At 36.9% G+C, this 27,581-nt stretch overlaps 3 protein-coding genes and 1 long non-coding RNA gene across 5 annotated transcripts in view; 3 read left to right on the top strand and 1 right to left on the bottom strand.

Moving 5' to 3' along the window:
• hdac8 (histone deacetylase 8) overlaps positions 1 to 10,373 on the top strand; it is a 30,503-nt gene extending 20,130 nt beyond the window's left edge. For both annotated transcript variants that reach the window (XM_048185043.1, XM_048185044.1), the window contains exons 10-11: positions 2,373 to 2,478; positions 9,706 to 10,373. In XM_048185043.1, coding sequence (XP_048041000.1) covers positions 2,373 to 2,478; positions 9,706 to 9,728 — 129 coding nt within the window. In that variant the 3' untranslated portion in view covers positions 9,729 to 10,373. The remainder of the gene's footprint in view (positions 1 to 2,372; positions 2,479 to 9,705) is intronic.
• Positions 10,374 to 12,445: 2,072 nt separating this feature from the next.
• cited1 (Cbp/p300-interacting transactivator, with Glu/Asp-rich carboxy-terminal domain, 1) lies at positions 12,446 to 15,956 on the top strand. The gene is made up of 2 exons (XM_048185037.1): positions 12,446 to 12,796; positions 14,345 to 15,956. The coding sequence occupies exon 2, from the start codon at positions 14,385 to 14,387 to the stop codon at positions 14,814 to 14,816; it is 432 nt and encodes a 143-aa protein (XP_048040994.1). The 5' UTR covers positions 12,446 to 12,796; positions 14,345 to 14,384; the 3' UTR covers positions 14,817 to 15,956.
• Positions 15,957 to 18,236: 2,280 nt separating this feature from the next.
• On the top strand, positions 18,237 to 24,639 carry rps4x (ribosomal protein S4 X-linked). Its single transcript, XM_048185036.1, has 7 exons — positions 18,237 to 18,322; positions 18,797 to 18,874; positions 19,163 to 19,343; positions 22,725 to 22,822; positions 22,936 to 23,107; positions 23,203 to 23,360; positions 24,480 to 24,639. The coding sequence occupies exons 1-7, from the start codon at positions 18,320 to 18,322 to the stop codon at positions 24,579 to 24,581; spliced, it is 792 nt and encodes a 263-aa protein (XP_048040993.1). The 5' UTR covers positions 18,237 to 18,319; the 3' UTR covers positions 24,582 to 24,639.
• Positions 24,640 to 25,015: 376 nt separating this feature from the next.
• On the bottom strand, positions 25,016 to 27,527 carry LOC125265071. Its single transcript, XR_007184199.1, has 3 exons — positions 27,048 to 27,527; positions 26,342 to 26,403; positions 25,016 to 26,240 (listed from the first exon to the last, which is right to left on the bottom strand). It is a non-coding gene; the product is annotated as an uncharacterized LOC125265071 (long non-coding RNA).
• Between the last annotated feature and the right edge of the window lie 54 nt (positions 27,528 to 27,581).

Raw genomic sequence — 27,581 nt, 5'->3', positions numbered from 1 at the left:
ATCAACTGTTTGGTTACCCATATTCTTCAAAATGTCTTCTTTTTTTGTTCAGCATAATGCTTTGGAACAACTTGAGGGTGAGTAAATTATGACCGAATTTTCATTTTCGGGTGAACTATCCCTTTAAGGATTGGAGTTTTGAGCTGTTTATGGATATATGCACCTAAGGCCGTTAATTCATTAAAGGTGCCCTAGAATCAGAATTTGAATTTACCTCGTCATAGCTGAATAACAAGAGTTCAGTACATGAAAAAGACATACATTGAGTTTCAAACTCCATTGTTTCCTCCTCCTTATGTAAATCTCATTTGTTTAAAAGACTTCCACTGTTACGTAACAGTCGGGATCATTAATATGTATGACCCCAATATTTGCATAATGCCAGCCCATTCGACGCATTAGACAAGGAAAGGCAGTATTAACGTCTGGATCTGTGCACAGACAAGGTAAGCAACCAAGAACAACATATCATGATATCATGATATTTTTAGTGATATTTGTAAATTGTCTTTCTAAATGTTTCATTAGCATGTTGCTAATATACTGTTAAATGTGGTTAAAGTTACCATCGTTTCTTACTGTATTCACGGAGACGAGAGTCGTTGCTATTTTCATTTTTAAACACTTGCAGTCTGTATAATGCATAAACACAACTTCATTCTTTATAAATCTCTCCAACAGTGTGTAATGTTAGCTGTAGCCACAGAGCATAGCCTCAAACTCACACAGAATCAAACGTAACCATCTAAATAAATACTTTACTCACATAATTCGAAGCATGCATACAGCATGCATGACGAACATCTTGTAAAGATCCATTTGAGGGTTATATTAGCTGTGTGAACTTTGTAAATGCACTGTATTATAGTCGAGAGCTCGTGGGGCAGAAGGAGCGCATCTCTTAAAGGGGCCGTGCTGAAAAAATCAGTGCATAGTTAATGATGCCCCAAAATAGGCAGTTAAAAAAATGTATTAAAAAAAATCTATGGGGTATTTTGAGCTGAAACTTCACAGACACATTCAGGGGACACCTTATACTTATATTACATCTTGTAAAAAAACAATCTAAGGCACCTTTAACTTCTCCTGGACGAGTATTTGGTGCTAAACTATTTCTTTTTTTCTTTTTCTTTTTTTTTAAATTGTAATTAATTATGTGTACTCATGCACAAATCATTGTGCATCCTATTTACACATTTTTTTTGAGTGTGTATGTAAAAACACGTAAAAAAAACTGCACACATTCACATGCATATGTAGTATAATCCCTAGCATGTTGGAGCACATTGGGACCGGAGGTAAGCCGGATAAACAAAAGAGAAGTAATTGAAAGCAGAGTTGAGCTAATGCATGTAACACACATACAACCAAATCTGATCTCTATCCAGTTTAAACACCAGACACCCCACCAACACAATACAGACAGTGTTTTTCAAATAAGCAAGGCAATATGTCTTTTTTTGCCAGTCCCTAGAGTTTCCATTCCAAAATCATAATGCATCACTAATTGTAGTTCGGATGCAATTCATGCTAGGGAAAACTTTAACTGCTTTTGGCTTGCCTTCTCCATCTAAAGGATCAGAACACTGTGAGATAAACTGAGCATAGCTACCCAGCATTGATAGTTGATGTATATGTGTGTGTGTTTGGAAGAAAGTTGAAGTATGACTAAACCTTCCCAAATTTACTCAAGTATATGCTACTTCCTTGCTGAGAAAAATCTCAAAAAACAGGACTTGTTTTATTGAAGGAAACCTTGATCACATTATAAGGTCGTTAGTGAAATGATTGGAGATCTGTCCTACCCTGTGAAACGTTGGCTTGCAGCATACACATAATGTCATTTTGATTGATAGCAAAATTTCTGTAATTAATAATTATTTAAAGGGATAGTTTGCCCAAAAATTTTCTCACCTTAATGTTCCAAAAATCCATTTGACTTTCTTTCTTCTGTGCAACATACAGTCAAAGAAGACATTTAGAGGAATGTTTTAACTGTTTTTGCTTATTATCAATGTGGTCTTAAACAACTCTGCACCCTAATGACTTTGATTATATGGATGAAAAACATTTTTTAAAATATCTTCATTTGTGTTCCAATGGTTTGGAACACCATGAGAATTTTCATCTTTGGGAGAGCTATCCCTGTGAGGAAATTCATGGTGCAGCAAGACGGTGCTCATAATTTTTCATTTAAAGTCTTTTATAACACACAAATAAAAAAAAGAAAAAGAATAAAAGATGTGCATGGATAAATTGTTTATAATATACACTGCAGTCTTCCATTTAAAAAAAAAGAAAAAAGAACTGACCGTTTTGATTTCATGCTGACTTTAAATTGAATTATTATTTTTTTTTTATCTCTAATCCAGTACTTCACTGAATACGGCCCAGATTATTCCCTGGAGATCAGCCCGAGCTGCCGAACCGACCGCAACGAGAGCCAGCATCTGGAGCGGGTCATCAACACCATCAAAGGTAATTGCCATGACAACAACCAGAACCTCACCAAACACAACACCAGACCTGAATATCACTCTTTCTCCACACTTAGTTGAATACCATTTCCACAGATGGAATTAGTTTTGTCCATTTCTAAGCTGGTTAAAATATTCAAAGTAATGGTCTGTTTATTTGGAAAACCGTTGATGATGGGTATGATGGGGTGTCAGTCATTCATTCATTCATTCCTCCAGCTGTCTCTCTAGCCTCCACAAGAACTTTGTGTCCCTCCCCCCTCCAGTGACCAGGAAGACCTTTAAACGAACCACAGTTGTCCCCTGTGACTGGCTCTCCTCAGCTGTAGAAAAGAGAAACATGTCTGTTTGATGTTCCTAGTCATCAGTAAACAAATAAGCAAAGCATTCTTAGGAACTTGAAGCTGAAGTCTCAAGAGAGAGGCTGGGATGAGAATGAGAACAGGCTAAACTAGGAACATTTGCACACATGTGCATGCAGGGCCCCCAGACACGCACTTATCCAAACTTTTATGAGATGTTTCTTGACAAAGTATCTATTTAATCCCTTTTGTCACAAGGTTTTGTTTTTTTGTTCTTCCTTTAAGTTATCACTTAGTGTATTTTTATTGCGCAATTGTGCGTGAACACTCTCTCTCTCTTTCTCTCTCTCCCTCTCCATCTCTCTCTCTCTGTGTGTTTATTCATGTTTATTTGAGGTTTTGGCAAACTCTTGCCTTTTCACCTTCTTCAGGGACAAAAGTCTTATGACTCAAAACATGTTTCAAAGCTATGTTGAGAACATTTCAAATGCCCTTTGGATGTAATAAAATAAAGTTTTTTCCTCTTGAGCTCATTCAAACATCTGTGTGAATGGGCAAAAATCTGGCAGCGAAAAAGGAAAAGCAGTGTTCAGAATTGTAACACACTGGCATTGTTTGTGAATAAGAAGAAATGTAATTTAGAGAAGCTAACCTATTTTTCACACAGTCCTTCACAGAGATGCACCGACACTAAATTTCTCTGCCGATACCGATAGCCGATTATTCAGAATGATATCTGCCGATAGCGATAGTTTGGTTTTTCTTAAGGGAAAAAAAAAATCTCTCCCAAATAATGCTGTAAACTATATACAGGGAACCCTCTCATTTGGTACACTATAATATTAGAGGTTACAATCAACAACAGAGGTATTATATTCAGCTGATGTTTATTTTCAGATATAATAATTACACTCAAATAAAATCTGAAATGTTTGTGTAAAACTTAGTATCACATAAGGTAGGTTTTATAAGCACTTGTCTTCATGGCAAATTTATTCAAATATATAATTAAGAGTAAATAAGCTCCTCTCTAGAGTTTTTTTGTTATAGCTAACTTAGAAACTGTGAACATTGGAAAACATTCCTGAGGTAACTTTAAATGTGACATATTATTCACAAGCTGTTTTATTGACGTCTTTCCGTGGTTGAAACACAGATAAAGTGATTACATGAGACATTCTGGTAAGGTGTACTGTATCTTTCAACATACCTTTTGATGTTCATGCATGTTTTTCAAGATATAACTTGTATTAATCTGCCGCCTGAACTGAGGCGCTACAGCGATGTGTCACTTCACATTTAAGAGTGTCAAAACGCCATTTATTGTTTGAATTTCGTGATAAAATGGACAGAATTTGAAAACTCAGACTTTATTTCTTATCAGAAGTAACAAAGCACAAAGCTCTTTGTGATTATTGGATGGGAGGCACTACAAATAATGTTTGATGTAGCAAAAAAAAAAAAAAAATGGCTTGAACTATGGGTGATTCATAGGGTCAAAAAGAGCCTGCTTTAACGTCGCTATTTTTAACTGTTAATGCGTCATTGTCATGGTAACTAAATTCAACACGAGAGATTTTCTTCACACACAGTATGAGTTGCAGTCTGAACACTTTTTTTCCGCACCCTTTTGATTGACAGGATATAATCGGCCCTGATCATCGGCTGTTTTTAAACAATCGGCCGATTGTCGATAGTGACGATAATAGACTTTATCGGCCGATACCGATTGTTGGCTGATACATCTCTAGTCCTTCACTTTACTCAGAGTGTGATGTAGGCTAGTGTTATTTTAATATTATTTTTGCAGTGTTGTATAAAGTATCCAAATACCCAATCAAAAGTAAAGCTACATTTATGGACATTGACTCAATTTCTGAGCTCCTTTAACTTTAACTTACTTAAGTATTACAGTAAATAATATTAAAACTAGAGTTTATTGTATCTACGGCAGCCTACTGGTGGGTTGCTGCGTTAGGATACGTATTGTAAATGTTAACATTAAAGGTATTGTTCACCAAAAAAATCCTCTTGCAAGGCAAGGCAATTTTATTTGTATAGCACATTTCATACACAATGGTAATTCAAAGTGCTTTACATAATGAAGACTAAAAAAATAGAACATAAGGAATAAAAATAACAGTAACAGTTTTGCTATCTGGATGGATGAGCTTGTTATTGTTGTTGTTGTTGTTGTTGTTGTTGTTGTTATTGATTTATTCTTCTGGAGTACATAAATTAATCTTGGTGTTAAACTTGGTTTAACTTGCTAGGTCAATGCTATTTGTTTGTTCTTAATGATTTTACATCACCTAATTTTATTTCAGCTATTTTTCAATTATTGAGAATGGTTTTTAATTGTATTATTTTTAGTTTACAATAACACCATGATCCGGTGTGTGATAAAGTAATAGTTCACCTAAAAGACAAAAGAAGATATTTTGAAGAATGTTTTTGGTCATACAGTGAAAGCCCAAAACAAAATTGGGCCCACTGATTTTCATAGTATAGACAATCTTCTTTTGTGTTTGTGGGTAAACGATGACAGAATGTTCATTTTTGGATGAACTATCCCTTTAAAGCAATAAATGCCCCTCTTGTGTTTATGAGAGAGACATGAGTGACGGTTTGTGTTCTTATCACCTCACTCCTTATGGGATGAAGTTGACCTGTTTAATCACCCTTGACTTGTGTTCAACCCATGGGTTTTAATGCTCATCAACAAGCTGCAGAAACAGACAGCATGTGTCAGTACTCTTAGTCACATCTGCTCCACCTTAGCTTCAGTCTACTTAGGGGTGTTTCAACTATGATTAAACATTTCTCTCGCCATTTAGATCTTATCGCTCCAGCCCCTGCTCTGGTTAACGTCTTCTCCACTTACTCTTCTTGAAAAAAGGCGTCAGATCTTTGCTGCTGACCTGAAGGTCCCCCAAATGTCACCATCTCACCGTATGTGGAAGCAGTACTGTCTGATAACTGACAGCCTCATTTCTGACACCTTCAGTTCAGCTTATTTCGAATCACACTTGGTTAGAATACCATTTGTTGCTTTACACATTTGTCTCCTTTCACAAATACACTCTTTACTGGTAAATGACCATTTAGAGATATACAGTACTATAGCCTTCTGTACTATAACTACAATATTGTGCATCTTGTTTTTTAAGAGCAAATCTGCATGCTGTGTGATCATCCTTTTAAGACTTGCGTGCTCCACTGTGTATGATGCAGAGGAGAACATAGACAATGAAGTATACCTGGCCCTTTAGTGTGTTACATGCACTTTAAAAGCTCCATTTTTTTACACTTACCATTGCTCATGGGCAATATGCAGTCATTTAAATAGGAATGTGCGCAATGGGAGTTTCGCATGAGGCCGAAAAAGTTCCCCACTCAGATTTTACTTGTAAAAGTTGGTCTCTCAAATTTGCCATGTTGACCAACAGAAAGCTGCTTGTTTTGAAAATGACTTCTGTTTGAGCAGCAGTTTATGCATCACTACACTATTGACAATAGAAAGTGTTCCTTTTTTTGCGATCAAATTTTAATTTGAAATGTCACTAATAATTAAGTGTGAAAGAGATTTAAAGGCCCACTGAAGTGCCTTGGAACATGCAGCATTATTCAATGTGTTGACATAATTTCCACTGAAACAGGAAGACGGGGCGAGACATATTGAACAGCTCCTCCCCTTTTTAAAATAGCCAATAGTGTTTTGTTTATATCGCAGCTCACATACCCGCAGTTTCCTTCTAATCTCCTCGATATCGCTTTAAAATATAGCATTTTGTGCAGACTTCAAACAGGTCTGATACATTTTCTGGTCTGCACTGACTCGCGCATATGATCCATATTGACCCATATTGGCGGAATTGAGAGACTGTATGATTTTAATGCTTATATCTTCTAAATGCAAATTTTGTCATTGGTTTGGAGCACACTAGCTAATAGATAACAGTAAGGCTAACATTTGCATACTAAAAGCCAAAAAACTTCCATTATGATTTAATGTGGACTTCAAGAGCTATGGCACAGGGGGAAGATTTTCTGTGTATGCCAAGCATCACTTATACTGATTTTACATAAGCATTATTTATTTATATTTGCAATATGGGTGTTCTGTCTATTTCTTAAACGGTATGGGACAAACATGCTTATTTTCTGCGCCCATGCGGTATGTGTAGCATGTGCTACGTGTTTGTTTTGTCCCGCAGCTCCAGGGACTAATTAAAAAGGGCTTAAGGCACAGACTGCTAAACTTCCATTTTAGGGTTTCCACCCATCTCTTAAGACCGCTGTATGCCAAGCTGTCACACATGAGCACAGATTCCAGATCAGTTTTGATTTTAAGATCTTCTGTTTACAGAGGGTCATTCGAGAGCGAAATATTGTACTGAGGTCAGCTTTCGAGATGACCTTATTGGAGCTATGTTAAGTGTCCTGTGCTGCACGCAACACAACACATCCTTAGTTTTATGGGAACTGACGAACTTGTCTACTTATATTGTGTATGGCTTCTTTAGATTAACCAGTGTGTTTATATAGGCATATTTGACTTTTCAGTGGCATCTGTTCTGCCATGTTGAAACAGGATTTATGTGTGGTATGTGAAATGCTATGCAAAACCTCATGTCTCAGATATAATTGTTTTTGGGTGTTTTTAGTTTAAAATGCATTTTGTTGGAGCAATTATCTGTCTGTCATGTTACTTGCACGAGGCAAATCTTATGTAAGGTATCCAGAGTAGATTCCTGCAATTGAATGAGTACAAAGACAAGAATCTACACTGCAAGTGTTCAAAAGTTTGGAGCCAGTAAGATTTTTTTTTTTTTTTTTTTTTTTTTAAAGAAATGAACAGTTTAATTCAGCAAGGATGAATTAAAATAATCAAAAGTGAAAGATGACAATCTACAATCTATCTAAATGCTGTTCTTTTGGAAGTTTCTATTGAATCTGTTTCCATAAATTTTAAGCAGCACAACCATTTTGAATGATAATAGTGTTTCTTGAGCAGTAAATCAGCATATTAGAATGATTTCTGAAGGATCATGTGACACTGAAGACTGGAGTAATGATGCTGAAAATTCAGCTTTGCCATCACAGGAATAAGTTACATTTTAAAATATATTGAAATTCACTGTATCAGGTAAATGTGGTGTTCTACTTGCCCAGTGGATCGGAGTAGGTTGGCATTGTTTGCATGCCAGTTATTTTTTGGTAATTAGATAGTCAGGTCAGTGGAGCACATTGGTTAACTGAAGTCAAACGGTTGGGTTTATATTAGGAGGAAGTAATTGTTTGTGATGAGATTTTATTAGGCACTAAATTACACAGTGCAGGGTTTTCTAAAGACTCCCCTATCGTTTTTCAACTTGCTCGCACACCACCATGTTCCTCAAATGAGTTGCTCACATTAATTAAACTGTTTAATTAGGATTTTCAGTAGTGCTCGCTGGTTGTTTATGGTCTTATTTATGTAACGTAAGCATTACGTTTATGAGGGAAAGGAAATCGTGCGGATGAGGGGAAGCAAGCGATTGCTGCTAACCTGTTTGATGAGAGGTACCTGAAGTCTCTGTTTCTGACCTTCCCAAACATGCGCCGTTCTGATAATGTCTGCAACCATTTCTCTGTGAAGAACTGTGATTGATTAATGCAGGTAATAAATAGAGAGGCTTGCAGTTGTTACACATTACCGGAGTTTCCAAGCACATCTGGGTAACATTTACGACACTCAGCCTTGCGTTATAAAACGCTGAGAGAAAAAGCAGCAAAAATGGGTAAGCACCATACATGGTTGTTTTCAGTGGTTCTGATCAGCAAATACTGCAGAGTTTATCCATCTCTGCTTGAAGGCCATATAATTTTAAACAGTGGGTGTTAATAGAGAACGTACTGTTTGTGCACATTGTAGCCGACTACAAACAAACTGGAAATTTTTGTTGATTCCATCCCTGAAAACAATCAATATTTGAAAAAACATGAATATGTAGGCCAGAACGATGTAGACGGGCAGTCATCGGACAGCTGCTAAATACTGAATGTACATGGATTCATAAACATTTACCGTTTCCTTAATGCGAAACCGCTTGAGTTTTAGGATAGGAAAAGCTTGCTCATTTCAAATCACAACAGAAGATAATTAGTTCCAAGGGCCTCGGAACCACAACCATCAAAGTCAAAGGAACATGTTGTGCTTAGAAATGGTGTTAAAAGTCTCTGTAAATGTATGGCTTTCGATTAAATGTCTTAAAATTAACTTTTTTTTATGCAGTTTTGAATGAGTCATGACTTCATTTCCTTGAATGGTTCTCTGCTTCAGCAGTTAATGCAGATCAGATTTAAAGGATGTGATTTTATTAAAACTTCTGAGATTAAACTACATTTTTGTTTTGATTATAAAGCTTGCCTTGTAAAGTATGGATTCATATTGATTTCTTTTTTATAACCAGGATTTCCTTCAGTGCCTTAAATTCAAATTCATTAGCCAGCCATAATGTTATCCAAACACCAGCTGGTGAGAACAAAAGGGACATCCTGTTTCAGCTCAACTGTATAGTGTTTGTGTGAATGGAAGGCACAATTCCAATGCAAATTGCGGTTTGTAAATCCATGTAAATTGATTTAAATTTGGAAATATTTGAATAACTTGTGCTTCCGTAAGAGACGTCATAGGAAATCCTGTTTTTTCCTGATTGGCAGACTCTCTGCTTCATTGTGCCATTTAGGTTCTTGTATAGATGTTCAGGTGGACACCCCAGGTTTGTGTAGATATTTAGGTTTGACACTGATTTTTCAACCTCCCTCATTACACCACGTCTCCATCACTGTATTAATAGTTCTCAATATGTTTTCTGAAATTCATTTTGACCTATTTTTATTTGTCTTTATCCCTCTCTATCTCCTCCCCTGCTTGTTTACAGGGAATCTGAAGAATGTAGTTTAGGAGTGGGCTCCCAGCTCATGTTTCCAAATCAGGCCCTGCTCCTCTAATGAAGACAGTATGTCGGAGCCATCGCCAGAAGGGAGCTTGGAAAACATTACTTGAATGTTTCCAGGGAACATTTTTTTAAATGCAGAGATGGGCCAGTGTTGCTGCATTTGAACGGTTTGAGTCAATGTTGGATCTGGGGCAAATGTATAAAGGGTGTTTTTTTTTTTTTTTTAAATGTCCTCCCCTTTGTTTTTAAACTATGTGGGATCATTTGTAAATGAGAAATAATAAAAAGCTAATTTTTTTCCGGATGATTGTGTCTTGTCAAAGATGCATCCCAAAACCATGTCTAACCATGGTTCAGACGGAATGGACATGGCAGGTCTGGCTACATCCCACTTAATGAAACCATTCTGAACTTAACTGCAACATCTTGTCCAGTTATGGATTGGATAAGTGAAATTTAATGGGCATACTTACCAATTTCCAAGTCATGTTGGCTTCATTCATTAACTGTTTTATGTTGCCTATGGCATGCTTTTTTCCACAATGTTTATTTTCTTGTGTTTGAGTCAAAAATTGAAAATGTTTCAAGCTGTCTGTCAACTTGTTTTTATAAATGCTTTTCAGTTATATATTAAAATACAAAAAAAGTAATTGTGTGCGTTTTATTTTTATTTATTTTTTCCATCTTTTTCTTCCAGCAAGTGTTGTCCTTGTGTTTCAGTGGGGGCTGCCACATGTGGAAGTCCTATTCTTTTCGGTATGATCTTTATGGATTTCTTGGTTGCAGAGGTTTCTCTGAATGGCACACCAAGTGTGATTCATTAAGTCCTTTATTAGCTTTGAGAGATGGGGCTTATTGCATTTTAGTCCAATAAACGGATCCATGCTACCAAAAGAGTGCCGTAAACTTGCAGAATTAACTGGAGAGACTGAACTGATTTTCAACGGCTTACCCTATAAAAACCCTAATGTGTGTAGAACCAAACAGTCTACTCAATGCTTCCTGATCCTGCTTTTCATTTTCCTCTGCGTTTTCTGAAGCAGGTTGCTATTGAAAGACTAAACAAACAAAGGATTGAACACATTTCTTTTGTTTGCAGCGAAACGTGACACCCTAATATCCTGTTATATTATTTTTAATAGTTTAAAATATGCAGCTGTGTTTTGTTCTGTATTTTTTGGTCAATGACATACTAATTTTATTTTATTTCATTTCATTTTTAGGTTATGCAGATGCATTAAAAATGCAATGCATACACAAAATGACTGGAGTATACTTTCTATGAATGCTTTCAATTTAAGTCTTAAAAAGTTGATTTAAAAAAAAAATCTTTTAATTATTCCTTATAAATTTACCAGTATTGTTTTAAAATATTAATATCTGAAAAACTATGTGTAGCCTTGAAAAATGTGTTATTTGTCATTGAGCCATAACTGCCTAAAATAAGTTTACTTTAGGTTGTTGATGGTGCCTGGACTGTTTGATGTTCGTACTGACACCTGCTCATCTAGTTGTATGTTTGACATCCCAACGAATTTTATGCAAAGTGTTCATCTGTCGACGTGTTCAACCTTTCACTCAGTCTGATCTTCTTTTCACTCTATTAATCACAAACAGATTTATACAGATTTTGTGTCAGCACTGGACCAAAATGAAGTAGGCCTACTCGATGAGTGCGTGACCCACTACTCTTTACAAAATGGCCTTTATGACATTAGTTCTTGAGTTGTGACAAACAAAGGGCATGTCAAAATCGTTTGTCTTCATTTGCATAACGTTTCCCACAGGAGCAGAGCAAATCCCTGCTCCTTTACCCGTCACTTCCCTCCTAATCTACATGTGAAGTGTCTTCATGAATGACGACAGATGCGGTCTTTAAACCCGTTAAAACGGAAAAGAAGAAAGCCGTTTGGCTGCTTCTCATCTCTCGTCAATACCGAGACGAGCAGCTCATGTGCATTGGTTTCGGTCGGAACAGGTTTTTACGCTGTTCAATTTAATTTCTGATTCTGTGAAGAATGACAAATGTGACAAGATAGCACTTATAACACTTACGTCCACTTATAGGCCTAACTTACATTTTCCAGCAGTATTTTGCTAGGGGAAATTATCATAAAGTACTTTACTTTGAAGGGAAAACAAACAATTTATGGTCTGATATCCATATTTTGTTTAAAATACCTGTACAACTCGGGGTTAATTGTCTTACCGATGTTGTTTTATTACTGCCTGTGGTGTGTCTGTGATAATTAAGTGAGCTATTATGGCAACAGTGATTGAGGTGTGTGAATAGCGAGTGAGCATCTGCCCCGTCCGCGCACTTTAACAGGCTGGATAGAAAACACGGAAAATATTCCACTCTGGCACACGGAGCCCATATTAATTTGTACTGTAAACGATGGCTACTCCAGACTTCGATGCCATATGAAACACATTATCGTGTTTCCATGAAGCCTCTAAAGCATATTTTGACATTCAAAAAAATAAAAAATAAATAACTATGTTAATACAAATAAACAGGCCTATTCTTAATAGCAAAGCTTCAACAACATGTGCAGTCACGGACTTTTGTTTACTTTTTCGTGCCAGTAGATTGAAGAAAAATCTGGTTTTGGAACAACATGAGGGTGAGTAAATCAAATATTAATTTCGTTTAAATTAATCATTCAAATGCTGTAACTTGTAAATTATTGGCTCATACTTGACCCTTCGTCGTCTTTTCTCAGTCCAGTTGCTCCATTCCATGTTTGTGCGCGGACTCGGATCCCTCTTGAGAGCGTCGAGTGTGTGTATTTAGGCTAATGCCTTTGATTCAGTAACAGTTCATTGAGGGTTCTCTCCTGCAGCAGGACTGGAAACATTTCTCTAACTTCACGTCCAGCGTCGACTTCGGATCTGTTCTTGCCAAATACAGCAGTACCTTTTTTCAACAGCTTTATTTTCATGCAGTATTAAGTTTACGCATATAGACTTTTTTTTTTTTTTTTTTTTAAATATATAGGCTATATATAAAAAGTTGTTCGTCGTACTGGATTAGCAACTCGAACGCAAGTTGACATTTACTCATATAAAGGTAAGTTATTAAATAAATACAGAAAATTAAGAAATTATTTATTTAAACTTTATTTCTATATTTTCATTCTGCAAGTTGCACACATTCCAATAGCCTGATTTTAAACAACTTTTAAATTACATTCCATTTTTACTGTTTAAATGATGAACGGACACGAGTTAGCCTAATAAATATTCTGAAATATGTTGATAAATTTAGCTTTTATCATTTTTGTTTATAATATTATCTAAATTTTCCACATCCATAAATGAATACTAAATATGGATATTTGTTACGCAACAAATTCTCGGTCTAAGCCAGTAACTGGTTGTAATCCAGCTTGTTTAGATCAGTTAGGTGAATGTGATCAACTAATGTTATAATCTTGTTTGTGTCATAATTGACAGTTTAACTGACACCACTAATCTCATTGGCTATTGATAGTCGTTCACCAGACAGATTGATATTGTATGGTTATATTTTTTTATTGTTATATTGATATTGTATGGTTGTAAATATAACCATTACTTACAATATCAATATAAGTAATGTGTATATATATATATATATATATATATATATATATATATATATATATATATATATATATATATATTTTTTTTTTTTTTTTTTTTTTTTTTTTTTTTTTTGGACAACTTTTAAAGTAGCCTAATGTTATGCAGCTAGATCAACTCTTTTTATGAGGCTTTCTCACAGGATGTGTTAAACAATCCTATAGTCAAATATTGAAGCTAGGCTTATATCAGATAACCGCAATGTTCGGTTTTACATTTGTCTTGGTCTAATTAAGTTGTAGGCTTCATCGTGTTGTATGTGACTGCTTCCAGGCCATGAATAATGAATACAATGAGCTAAACACAAAGATGTGGAGATGAATGCCCCACAGCTGTCAATGTCTGGGAGGGGCGCTGAGATGAGCCTGTGTGTTGCTCGTTGCTGGAGGTCCATTGCAGCTGCATGCCAGCTTTCAGCAATTATGCCTTCCCTCAAAAGAATGGCTTTAAGTGGGGATTGAGGAGAGTGGAGCAGCACATATGATTAAGTGCCTCATTACTTGTCCTCCGTGTGTAAGAGCACATGTGAGACACATGAGGATATAGAGTCACAGGACGCCGTCACGTACTCCATAATTAACCCCACGTCTGAGCGGATTATGAATGGCTCATCTCTACAAATGGTCTTGGAAAGTCATATGACTTGCTGCCCTTCTGAGCCATTGATAAACTCTTGCCTTGTGATCTCAGTTGAAGGCATAGTTCACCCAAAATTCATCATCATTTAAGGCTGCTTTTGTTTGCTGCTATTAGCTTTTCATCAATTCACGAACCCCTTGCAGTTCCCTCATGAACCTCTGTTTGGGAAACTTTGGTGTATATATTGTATGATGTCCAGGTTTATTCTGGAATATGTTAAAATCTGCTCACATTTTAAAAGTCGTGTAGTGTTTTCCAGCAGTCGTCCCAAACCTGTATAATGGTCTTTCTACTTTGGAACACAAAAGAAGATGTTTTTAAGAAATGTTCATGTTGTTGTCATCTTTTCCTTCAGGTGTGTCCATCTAAAGAGCCTGCTGTGTTCTAGTGCCACTATGAAGGACCGCGACTCTCTCTCCCTCCTGCACTACTCTGGTTCAGGCAAGACGAGCCCTCAGTTTGCTTCTGCTTCTCTCCATCCTAGCTCCCCCGTGTTGGGAAAGCCCCAACCTTTCTGCCTGCAGTCGGGCCAGCACCTCATAGCCTCCATGCAGCTCCAGAAACTCAACAGTCACTATCAAAATCTGTCCTCTGCAGCTACAACCGGACCCGGCCGAGGGTACGGAGCCACCATGCTGGGCACGGGACAGATTGCCACTCCTGGGGCGGCACAGACACCTGGGATCATTGATTCTGATCCGGTCGATGAGGAAGTTCTGATGTCGCTAGTGGTGGAGCTGGGTTTGGACCGTGCCAATGAGCTTCCAGAGCTATGGCTGGGTCAGAACGAGTTTGACTTCATCGCAGATGTGCCGGCTGGCTGCTGACCCTCTTGGTTGCTACCAAATCCCCTGCGGTCTTTAAAATCAAAGTGTCAAATGAATGGCAATTAAATTTGCCTATAAAAAGAGTATTTAACTGTCAGATTTGAACTGTCAAGAGCTGTTATTTGCAGACTGATGTAGGTTTGCTCGAGACCTCTGTTCGTGAGACTCTATGTAGTCTTTTCTGTGGAGAAGTGTTCTAAAGTCAGAGGACTGAGCAGGCTTACCAAAACGGCCATCCTTAAGATGTTTTCCGCTGCCTTAGGGACATCTATATTTCCAAAGCTCATTCACACCCTTATAAAAGCCACATCGTGATATGTGGAATGGATCTGAAAAGTCACCTCAATGTGAGGTTGGAGGAGGAGAGATATACAGCATACATGATTTATAAAGAACAAAGTCTACTTTTGCCTGGCTGCCTATTGTTCTAACTTGTTCCGACCCTATCCAGACAAACGGTGGGATGGTATTACATGTGTGTAATGGAAGGTGATCGTGAACTGGTGCGCTCAGCTGAGCCCCTCTATCATTCGTGAGATTCCCTTGAGAAGCCGTGTCATCGCAAGCCTCGCTGGTCACAGAGGAACTCAACCTGGCCGAAGGTTTTCCATGGTTAAATATATTAATGAGACGTGTCTGTTTACCCCACAAGTCAGCCTGCATGGTGTGATAGCCTTATTTTTATATTTTTGTCTAGAGATGATTGGTTTATGCACTTATCAATGTTCATCCAAAAAATGTTATTGCCTACTTTTTTTCCCTCTAAATTTACTTCAGTTAATTTTTTTTTTTTTTTTTTTTTTTTTTTTTTGTCTTGTAGGCTATATAAATAAAATAAGTTAATTGTAATGTAGATCTATGCAGGCCTTGTCCAAAATCCACAAATATGTTAGACATTTTTGTTAGCATGCATGCTTAAAATGCATTTGGTTACACATTGAAAGAGAACTTTCTGTCAGATATTTTCTGTCATTTTACTTTAATGTGACTTACTGAAACTTAATCAAAGATTTTTCGTTTAGCACTTTTCTTTCATCCATTTATTTTTCTACGTAAGAGAGTTATTACCTATATTTAAAAGTGTGTACTTTTTCTGGGTTTTTTTTTTCTGAATGTGAGAAAATAAAGTAACAAAGCACAACATTGTCTTTTTCTTTCCAATAAAAACACTTTTAACCGAATTACACATTTAACAGGCAAAAAAAAAATCGCACTGCTTAATGATTTAGGATGAATTAAGAAACAAGTGCTAAGTATTTAATTAAGTCAATATTTAAAATGCACATTGGTAACAACTGAGCTCAGATTGTCTGGAATATAAGCCTGTTTAGCAAAGCTAAACTCACATTATCACAGCTACCTCCCGAGCTAGGAAGTGAAGATCTCTAACTGGTTAGTACTGGCATCTAGTGGCCAGCGCGATAAATACACCAACCTTTAGCTAAATGTAGAAACATCTTCACACAAGTTTGTTGAATTTATTACTACATTTGATAGCCATATCCTTGCGTATGAAGCGCACTACTCATGAAGAAATGCAAAAAAAAAAAAAAAAAAGGAATAAATAAAATTAAATTAAATGAAAAGCATTTATAAAGCAAAAGGACAAGGACAAATAAAAAAATCAGCATTATTGAACGAGAGGGAAAACGGCACAAAGGGATAGTTCAACCAAAAATGAAAACGCTATCATTTAGTCTACTCCCCCTCAAGTTGTTCCAAACCTGTATGAATTTGTTTCTTCTGCTGAACACAAAAGAAGATATTTTGCCACCAAACAGTTGATGGGCCCCATTGACTTGGAAAAGCATGGAAAAGCATACTACTTTTTTTGTGTTCAGCAGAAGAAAGAAATTCTTGGAACTTGAAACAGCTTGAAGGTGAGTAAATGATGAGAGAATTTTTATTTTTGGTGAACTATCCCTTTAAGGCATTCATTGTCTAGTGATCAGTGGATGACTATCATTTATCTAATAACACAGTGGCCCTGATTCATATCCTGGAATTTTCAAGCACTTGTTTCTTGAACAATTAAAATATAAAGTTTTAAATGGGCTTTTCCTCATCTTTACCACTAACACTGTTTTTCTCTAGATGCAATGTTTTAGATTAAAGAGTTAGTTCACCCAAAAATGAAAATAATGTAATTTATTACTCACCCTCATGTTGTTCTACACCTGTAAGACCTTCGTTCATCTTCGGAACACAAATTAAGATATTGTTGATGAAATCTGATGACTCAATGAGGCCTCTATTGAGAGCAAAGCCATTCAAACTCTCAAGGTCCATAAAGGTACAAAAAACATATTACAGTTCATGTGAGTTCAGTGGTTCTATCTTAATGTTATAAAGCGAAGAGAATACTTTTTGTGCGCCAAAAAAAAAAAGACTTTATTCAACAATATCTATATGGGCCGATTTCAAAACACTGCTTCAGAGCTTTACGAATCGAATCAGTGAATCGGAGCGCCAAAGTCACGTGATTTCAGCAGTTTAGCCGATTGATAGGAGATCCGAATCATTAATTCGACACAAAAGATTCATAAAGCTCAGAAGCTTCATGAAGCAGTGTTTTGAAATCGGCCCATATAGATATTGTTGAATAAAGCCATTATTTAGTTTTTTTTGGCACACAAAACGTATTCTCGTCGCTTTATAACATTAAAATAGAACCACTGAACTCACATGAACTGTAATATGTTTTTAGTACCTTTATGGACCTTGATTGTTTGAATGGCTTTGCTCTCAATAGAGGCCTCACTGAGTCATCGGATTTGAGGGTGGGTAATAAATGACATTATTTTCATTTTTGGGTGAACTAACCCTTTAAGAAATATGAAATCCTACTATAAAACATCACAAATGATCAAACCCACTGATAATCCTATAGGATAATGTCGATCATGTAAATTCAAGGAACTGGCTTTTCTTGGTCAAAGGGATATTACAAAAGTCTAAAAGGATGGAAATTAAAAATGTTTAGCACACATGGAAAAAGTTACAAATTAAAATAATATTCCCAAACATTGGGAAATATTTTGTTTAGAGAAAGGGGGAAATAAAGTTACAGCTGTATTTTCCTAATAAATTTCCAGTTTGTCATGCATAGCACCAGAACCCAAAGCAGCCAAATTAGTTAAACTCAGTTGTGATAAAAGCATATTATGAACTGAACGTCTTTACAAATGTATTTGATTTTTTTATCCAATACAGTAGTAAGTAGCAATGCTTTCATGACACTGTGCGTAACAGTAATGAGGCAGTAGCTATAGGCTACTTGAAGAAACATACAAACTCGATTCGATAAAGGCTCAAGATAAAACAAAAACATCTGCACTTCTCAGTACCAATGCTGTGTTAGAGTGTGATCACAGACCTCCCCACTTGATGGCACACGCTCGTACAGCTTCTAGCAGAAGCTCCGACTGTCCTTCTTCGGCACCGGTAGTTCAGCTTATCTTCCGCTGACAGGAAGTCGCTGGTCCTTTTCCCCAGACTCCAACATGGTGAGTGCGTTTCTGTAGCGAGACCCGTCCAAATTAATCCACAATCATCAACGCTTTAGAAAAGCAAAGTTTTCCATTTGTGTTCCAATTACTGCTCTTTTACCCCGTGTACGATGAACAACACACAAATTGTCATGATAAAAAGTAGATGTAATGTTTAAAAGATAAACGGAAAATGCTTGGCTCAACCGCAGGTCTCTCTTTAGCGGTAGAGGAGATTTCGCTGTTACATGATGGAGAAATGTCATTTATGTACATATTTTTACTGGTTTAATATTATTTTAATCAATAGGAAGTGAAGTTTACAGTAAGCTTACACTTTTTAAACAGCACGGTTTACGTTTTTAAATAGCAGGAAGGACTCTATAGGCCTCGCCTGGCCGAGTTTGTGTCCATATTGCAGGACCGTGTCATGCATTGATGTATGTACTGATTTTCTCTTTGTGCTGATTGAATTGTTTCTGTTCTTTTCAGGCCCGAGGACCGAAGAAGCATCTGAAGCGCGTCGCAGCTCCTAAACACTGGATGCTGGACAAACTCACCGGAGTATTTGTAAGTTATGCTTAGCTTTCATCAAGATGCATTCACTGCTTTTGTTACAGTTTTTCATATAGAGAAATGTAGAGCACTTTTGAGAGAGGATGTTTAAAATGATGTACTGTACTCGCATCAGATGAAGATTAAGTTCACGTTGGTTCAAAGTTCAAAGTGTCATGCAATTGAGATATTACTAGGTAACAGTAATAATCTGTATTTTCATATGGTACTAAATAAGATCTGTGACGCATACGTACAAATTCAACAAGTGGATGTGGGTTGAATTTGTTTTTGTTTATATAGGCTCCTCGTCCTTCCACCGGTCCCCACAAACTGAGGGAGTGCCTGCCCCTCATCATCTTTCTGAGGAACCGCCTCAAGTACGCTCTGACCGGAGATGAGGTCAAGAAGATCTGCATGCAGAGGTTCATCAAAATCGATGGCAAGGTCCGCACTGATGTCACCTACCCCACTGGCTTCATGGGTGAGTTCTGCTGCACTCTGTTTGGATACCTTCACTGAACTTATTTTAGTGGTCATCTATACACCACCTCAGGGTTACTGTAGGTCTTAAAGTCTTAATTCACCCCTACACAAATTAAGACCTTAAAAATCTTTAAATTGATACATTTACTTGAGATGCAAACGTTAAAGTCTAAAAAAAAAATTAACACAATTGTGAGTTTGCTTAAATCTCACTTCCTTAAGTTGATTTTTCTGAGCCCGTTGGCAGATTTGTTCTACGGTAGTCAACATTTGAAGTGGATCAAAAAAGTTCATCAAAGTTGTCCTAAGAACTAAGTTTGATGAAAGGTTTTGATCCACATCAAATGTTGACTACTATAGTTTTAATCAAACTCGCTTCACTTTAATCAATTTCTTAGGAATGCATCTTAATTTTAGAATCTATAGACATTTGCCTGGGAAACATTAATGATCTTAATGAACCTTGTCCTTCAAACTGATTGGAAGCAACCTGTAAGACCGAAATATATTGTTGTAATGCAACTAAACTGTAAAATAAAAGTATTTGGTAATTTTACTTTATAGTAAATTACATTTTTCCTTCATTTGCAAGTAGGGCTGAAACGATTAGTCGACATTATCGACAACGTCGACAATAAAAAAAATTGTCGACAAATATTTTTGTTGTCGAAATAGTCTCTTGCTTGCAATAACGCGGTGTAACCAGTGGGGCGCTGTAGCGCATTACTGTAATGCAGCCCTCCCGGATCCAACCCAATAAAAGTCAGCGCTTTGGAGTACATAGTGCAAACGAAGTCGAACCCGTGAAATGTGGGAGATTAACTTAGCATAAACATAACAAACATAACGTTTAGCATAACTACAGAATACTGTCATGCAGGGCCACCAACTCTCATTCAAACTCACTGTTCTCACGCCACACGTCCCACACAGTGAAAGATGCATCACATATACATACACACACACCCAGACAAACACACTAACTATTGAGTTTATGGTCATTGAACAAAATCTAGAGAGGTGCATTTTTCCAATTAAAAAAAAACAAAAAAACAACAACACCACATAATTACATTAAGTTTTTACATAAATACATTAATATTTTTACTGTTATTAAAAAGTTATTACAATTCTCAGACTTAAAAACACAGTACCAGTCACCAGTCAAAAACACAGTTGGACTATTGATGACTTCTGAGGGGGAAAGAACCTGAAGGATATTGGTCTATTCAGTTGGCTTGAAAATCATTAAAAATACACTTTCAAAAGCTGAAGTGATTTCCTTTTAATTTACTAGTTAAAGTACAGTATAACTCAATATTTTAACTAATTGCTAAAGTGGAATAATCAAAGCCTACTGATTAATCAGTGCAATAATCGATGATTAGTCGATTAATCGTTCTAATAATCAATAGATTAATTGACTATCAAAATAATCGTTTGTTGCAGCCCTATTTGCAAGCGTTAAACCTTAAATCTTTTGTTTTTGCAAACAGCTGCAGGGAAACCTTTTAAGTTTGTTTCAACAGGATTATGAACGTTTCAGTACAAATCCAGTGAAATGCTCCAATTATTGGTACCCAGAAAATTTGGAAATTATGCAAATGGAGAAATGGGGATGGGCATTTGTCAGTTTTCATTTCAAATATTAAGATTCTGTGGTGGGGCTTGTGCAGGGGCTGGGCGTCTACGTCATGGCAATAATGTAAATATTTAAATTAAAACGCTTATGAAATATGTTGACCAATAAAAATGACATGAAATTGTCAAAATATTGATGTATGACTAGAAAAATAACACTGCTATATCAATAATGCATCTATGTGTTCGAAAAAGAAACTTCTAAAAGGAATAACTGTATGAGGTGAAACTGAAGAGTGAAAGAATACCAATAAACTAAAGTCTGTTCTATATGATACGCATCCTATATGATTAATCAGATGTCCTAGGTGCACAATATAAGTATAGAATTACAACTTTTATAGATTGTAATTATCAACAGATTGCTGCTGCACATCTGGCACTTAACTGTATTTCATGATCAAAGTGGTTCAAGGCATCACTCTGCACTTTCAAATTTATAGTTTCACACTTTTGCCGGTCTGGACGGCATGCTGTCCTAACCCTAACCAATCAGACCTGTCACGTTTGAGTACTCGAGTACCCATGCACATCCCTATGTGTAAAGTGTAATTGCCGCATGTTGCATTCCCAAGTCCCAAGTGTTGCCAAGCTTGAGGTTTTCCCATGGAATTGGGCTATTTTAAATAGTTAAAAATCCACTGATGTATAAATTCGGTGCTCTGACTGAGAAGTGTAAAAATATTTTAGGTTCACTATGAAACTGATTGTGCCAAGGTGCCACAGTCTAAATAATTGCGTGAACTTTTGTAAGCTACCTTTTAGAGCTTAAATATTCAAAAATAACATTTTGCATGAAATACTGTACATGTCTTCTGAACTTTAATTAGTGATGTCTAAATGTGCTATCAAGGCTTCTACTACTTTAATATTCCCAATGCTCAAGTGTCCCAGCTGCATAATCCTGAAATGCTACACAAACACCTTTGTTGCTCTTTAGCTTGAGTTTTTAATGTTTTTGAACTTTCAAAAACCTGCTGATTGCACAATTTCAGCTAGAAACCTATGCAACTATTTAGACCTTCTCAGTATTTGGGCATTGGGCAGAGGTTACTCAGAGTTTAGGATGTGGAACCCAATATGTTGGTCAGGGGATCTCAACTCCTGAGGTCCTCTTTCCTGCAGAGTTTAGCTAATCAAACACGCCTGAACAAAATAATCACGGTATTCGAGATTACTAGAAAGCTGCAGGTAGGTGAGTTTAATAAAGGTTGGCGGTAAACTGCAGGAAAGTGGCCCTCTAGGGCCAGAGTTGAGAACTCCAGTTCTTTTTCACCAAATTCATCTCATTGTGATTAGAAATGTGCTTTATCATGCAGCCACAATCTGGCACTGTAGTGTATGTGAGATGATTCACTGGGCCACACAACTAATTTATATTTTCCAGAAATATCAGTCATATAGTTGGCTAGTTATTTTATTGCATTCAATTATACAATAAGACAAGGCACTCACAATTGAGCATGTGAGCTGTAGCTTACCAGATGGTTGAACTGCGAATGTCACATCGAGTGACTAATCCCTCAGTGTTGTTATAACACTCTCCTTCACATAGCGTTTCCACTGTGCACCCATACTTGCCTAGTAAGTGCCAACAGGATATTAATCTGCTGTGACTGATTTTCCAGCTCAAGTGATGCGGCAGGTTGTTTATCAGAATGTTGTTTTAAAACATAAGCTGAGTTGACAATCTGATGGTCATGTGTTAATAAAATTTGTTGTGCTGCCGTTCTTTCAGATGTGGTCAGCATTGAGAAGACCGGAGAGAACTTCAGGCTGATCTATGATGTCAAGGGACGCTTTACAGTTCACCGCATCACAAATGAGGAGGCCAAGGTGAGCTTAATGTCTTTGTATATTACATAAATCAAATTAACATGATCTTGTCACTTCATTTATTTTTTTTGAGACTGCAGATCTTTTGAGCTAATGCTGTTGTCCTGTTGTAGTACAAATTGTGCAAGGTGAGGAAAATCCTCATTGGCACAAAGGGAATCCCACATCTGGTGACCCACGATGCCCGCACCATCCGTTACCCTGATCCTCTTATCAAGGTCAACGACACCATCCGTATTGACCTGGACACAGGCAAAATTACAGATTTCATCAAGTTTGAAACAGGTTGGTGAGCAAACGATATTCAACTTTAAGTCTTTGTCCTTTTGTTTTGGTATTTGGGTTGCCCATAATTTCTTCTTTTTTCTGTGTGTAAATAGGCAACATGTGCATGGTGACCGGAGGTGCTAACTTGGGGCGTATTGGTGTGATCACCAATAGAGAGAAGCATCCTGGCTCTTTTGATGTGGTGCATGTTAAAGACAGCACTGGGAACAGCTTTGCCACCAGGCTCACCAACATTTTTGTCATTGGCAAGGTGAGCACAGGATTCAGAAAGTTTGCTGTGCATTGTTTAAAATGGGACGATTAAGCTGTTAGCAAGCAGCTGACTGGGCTTAGTATGTGCTGTACTGATCAAAATGCAGACTTGTGACTTTCTGCACACATTTTTACATGTGACATTTTGTCACATGATGTTGGGGAAAGTTAATTTTAAAAGTAACATGTTACAATATTGCGTTACTCCCTAAAAAGTAATTACATGGTCACTTATTAATGGAAAGTAACGTGGTGTTGCTTTTGTGGCTGCTTTTTTTTTATTTTTATTTTTTTTTATATAACTACAAGTTCTATTTTGGGCAAACATAAAGGCCATTTTATGGTAAAAGTGGAATGCAAATTTACACCTGTACAACTAATGCAAACAAACCTTTTGGCTGTGCTGCTATTCTGGATTGAAGAAGAATAGGAAGCAGAAGAAATGTCCAACGCTCTTTCTTCAGCAGTAAAAACGAAATGTGACATTCATCTCAAGTTGTTCTCAAACTTATTGGTGTGGTTAAATTGACGTAAATGTCAGCAAAGACATTGGTTGATAAAGTGAGATTTAAATACATAAAGTATATTTGTGTTTAACATTTAATTATGGCAGATTTGCATTTCACTGTTTTTATTGATGAATGGTGAATCTGGTTTTGTGCAAGTGAGATGAGTAAATGCATGCTCACATTTAGTCTAGAACTACAATAAGCATCATGTTTACACAGCGCACACAACTCCTCTGCACCTCACTCCCGATTCCTCTCAACATGGGGGCAGGAGAGGTGTCAAAAAAACAAAAACTTTGACCACTTGTTTTAAAATGTAACTCAGATCATTTTTAGTGATTTTTTTTTTTTTTTTTAAAGTAAATGTTACTTGGAAAAAAGCAATCTGATTATGTAACTCTTTCTTGAGTTACCCCCTAACACTGCACATAATCTTGAAGTTTGTTAGTAGTACACGAATGATCGTATTTGCACCCTGAAAAACATTACCATTCATAATGTGCCAAGGTTTTTTTTTTTTTTTTTTTTTAAGCAGTTTTGTGGATTTAAACGCATCTTGCTGCAGTATTACAAGTTTATTGTTGTACTAATACTGTTTCTGTCATCAGGGCAACAAGCCATGGATTTCCCTGCCACGTGGAAAGGGTATCCGCCTGACCATTGCTGAGGAGAGAGACAAGAGATTGGCTGCCAAACAGAGCAGCAGCTAAGTCAACTGGACTAGCACACACCTTGGTTTCAAAATAAAAAGTTATTTACAACAGTGAATCATGTCTTTTTTATTATTATTATATAGATTATAAGTGTATGGTCTACTACAGCAATGGTTCTTGACTCTTTTTGACTCTATGGCCCCCTGTCTTACAGAATTAATATTTTTCAATAAAATCTTCAGATCTTGATATTTTCTTTTCTATTTAGTTAACTTGTACAAATATTATTGTATTGATTTAGATCATTTTTAGAGTTCTTATGGCCCCTTGGCCAGTTTTTCACAGGATTTCCACCAGGCTGTCCCAGGTCTGATTAAATTCCAAAGCTCAGGGCCATTAATGCACACTAAATTCAGTTTCAAGGCCAAGTGCATATCCCATTCATTCATTGTTCAGTTACTTGTGCCTCAATTACTTGATGAGAATCTTCAGAGTGTAAATTATATTAATTAGATATTACATATAATTTGGTAGTAAGATTTTAAGTGTTGCATACTGCTTGAACAGACATTTAGAAGTTTATTTTGACGTACAAAGTATTAAATCAAAACGTGTAAATAAAGAGCTGTCAAAACTTTACTTGCATTTTTACACTATATTGTGTGTCTTATCAAAAGTGCTACACAGACTTAGGGTGCATCTCAATCAGCTCCCTAGTTCAGTAGTCAGGGCACGGATCAGGGAATCCGCCACATTCATTTACATGATATACTGATTCACAGCCTAGGGAGCTGATTGAGATGCAGGGTTAGTCTTAATGCCCACTTGCACCAAATACAGTAAATATTTCATACAAGTCAAGTGCAAATACCGGAAGTGCTACTATTGGGGACAGGTGTAATCTTGATTAGCTTGAATGGCTGAGTTGGCAGTTGTAATCTTACTGACACCTGGTGGTGTGGTTGCGGTATCACACCAAAGTAAGCCTTTCAGTCATGACGGTGAATAAACTTCTAACAGGTTACTGACAAGTAGGCCTACTGTTGGGCTGATTGTGTAATCTCCATGTTTACCCCCCATAAGACTAACCTACTCATGTTGTATAAAGCTGCTTGTAGAACATTAATAGGGTCTAAATCTCATGATCTTTTTAAGTAGTATGTATAGAAGATCAAAAATATGAGATTTAGACCCTATTAATATACACCTTCCTGTTTATTAAGGGGATTGGGAATGTTTTAATCTAATATTTAATTCAAAATGTAGAAGATGCCACTTCATGCATTTTCTTTGATCAGATAGAGTGACAAGTGCAAATAGGCCCATAGTTTGTGGAAAAGCTGTAACTGAGGTGTTCGGTTTTTAAACTAAAGTTTATCTTTGATTAAAAATGAGTCTTAAGAGTTAAATAAGCAGGATGGTTTCAGCACAGCAGTATACTGAACTCATATCTTAGCATTTGCAGTGTTTGAATGAGTGGGTGTTTATGAACTAGAGCAAATATTTGTATAGATGATTCTACTTTTGGATTTGTTGATTCGATAAGATTGGAACACACCTGTGTGTATGTTTTCCTCTTGTGCCACATAGCTGAGGCTCAACTCCAGAAGGCCATATGGGTCCTGCTGAGCTTCAGCCTGTTCCTCCTGCAGCCTTTGGCCTGCTGGTCCACAGCAGCTCAGCACGGCTCACCTCAACACACATTGCAGGGGCTGTCTGCCAGAACGCAATACAAACTAAAAACACACAGACTTTGGTGTCCTTGAGTTTAAACATTCTGCGGCATTGGAAAGCATAGTCATCTTGAAACCACTCACCCGCCTCCCTGTCCTGATGGACTTCTGCTAGGTGTTTCTCTGTCATATATGGAAGCCTATTTCTGCCACATAAGAAAAAAAGTGGGTAAATCATAATAAATACATATAAAGTTATGAGGTAAAGTCAATTGTTACAAAATTTGATGACACAATTATGACTTGGTGTCATGATTTTGACATTTTATCTTAATTATGACTACTATGTCATATTTTTGACTTGTCCTATATGTCATAATTATGATTTACCAAAGCGTGATTTTGTGGTGGAAATGGGCTTCCATGGTTGTCGCACATTAAAAAGATGGAAATAAATTGACATACAAAGTTGAAATTGTGACAAAAATTCATAAGTATGATATATAAAGTCAATGTTGCGTCAAAAAGTTTAAATTATGAGATGTCAATTATGACAAACTTTTTACTTTTTAACTCGTAATTATGACTTAGAATCTTCTAATTTATACTTTTTAAGTCATAATTATGATTCACCAAAGCATGATTTTTCCCCCCTCATATAACTGAAATGGGCTTCCATGGTCATCATACTGGAAATAAATCACTTAAATCACATCAAATTTTGAAGCATTTCCCTAATTCATCACCTGGTATCTGGTCTCCTGTCTTAAGGTAATATGAGTCTAGCTAGCCCAGAGACCTGTTTGCAAATATATAATATTATGAAAATAAAATTTGAGTCTTGCCAGACCTCACTCCCTCAAATCATACTTGGCAGGTACAATCTATCGCAAGAGACATGAAAGGAAACCAGGAACAGAAGAGCAGAAAATAGTCCTTTCAACGAAACGAGGGGGAGGAGGGTTGCCATGAAGAAAAGGTCCACCAGGAGCGGTTCCTGTCATGCACTCGGGCCATGTGGAGTGGGGTGGGGAACCAGGAACAATGAAGACAGTCATACAGTGAGGCAAAACAAGGCCCAGATGTTTCCAATCAATTCCCTGTACGAGATAAGGTTTCATATGAAGCCATAGAGAAACATGCCTGATAAGATTATTTAACATGGAGGACTCTCAGCCTCTCCCCTCCTCTCCTCATCATTTTGACTTCACTGTGACTGTACGCCCTCTTTCGTCGTCCAGTGTGGAAAGACTGGATGAACAAAACATCTAGGTGAGCCAAGTTCTGGTTCAGGGTGGGGGAGTGCGCACATACACACACACACTAGACCAGATGTGTATTTAGGGATGGGCAAATGCAAGGTTAGAACGTGACTGGAGGAAAG

This window comes from Megalobrama amblycephala, linkage group LG3 (assembly GCF_018812025.1).
Source record: "Megalobrama amblycephala isolate DHTTF-2021 linkage group LG3, ASM1881202v1, whole genome shotgun sequence".
NCBI lineage: Eukaryota > Metazoa > Chordata > Actinopteri > Cypriniformes > Xenocyprididae > Megalobrama > Megalobrama amblycephala.
This window is presented reverse-complemented; position numbering and strand designations above follow the sequence as displayed.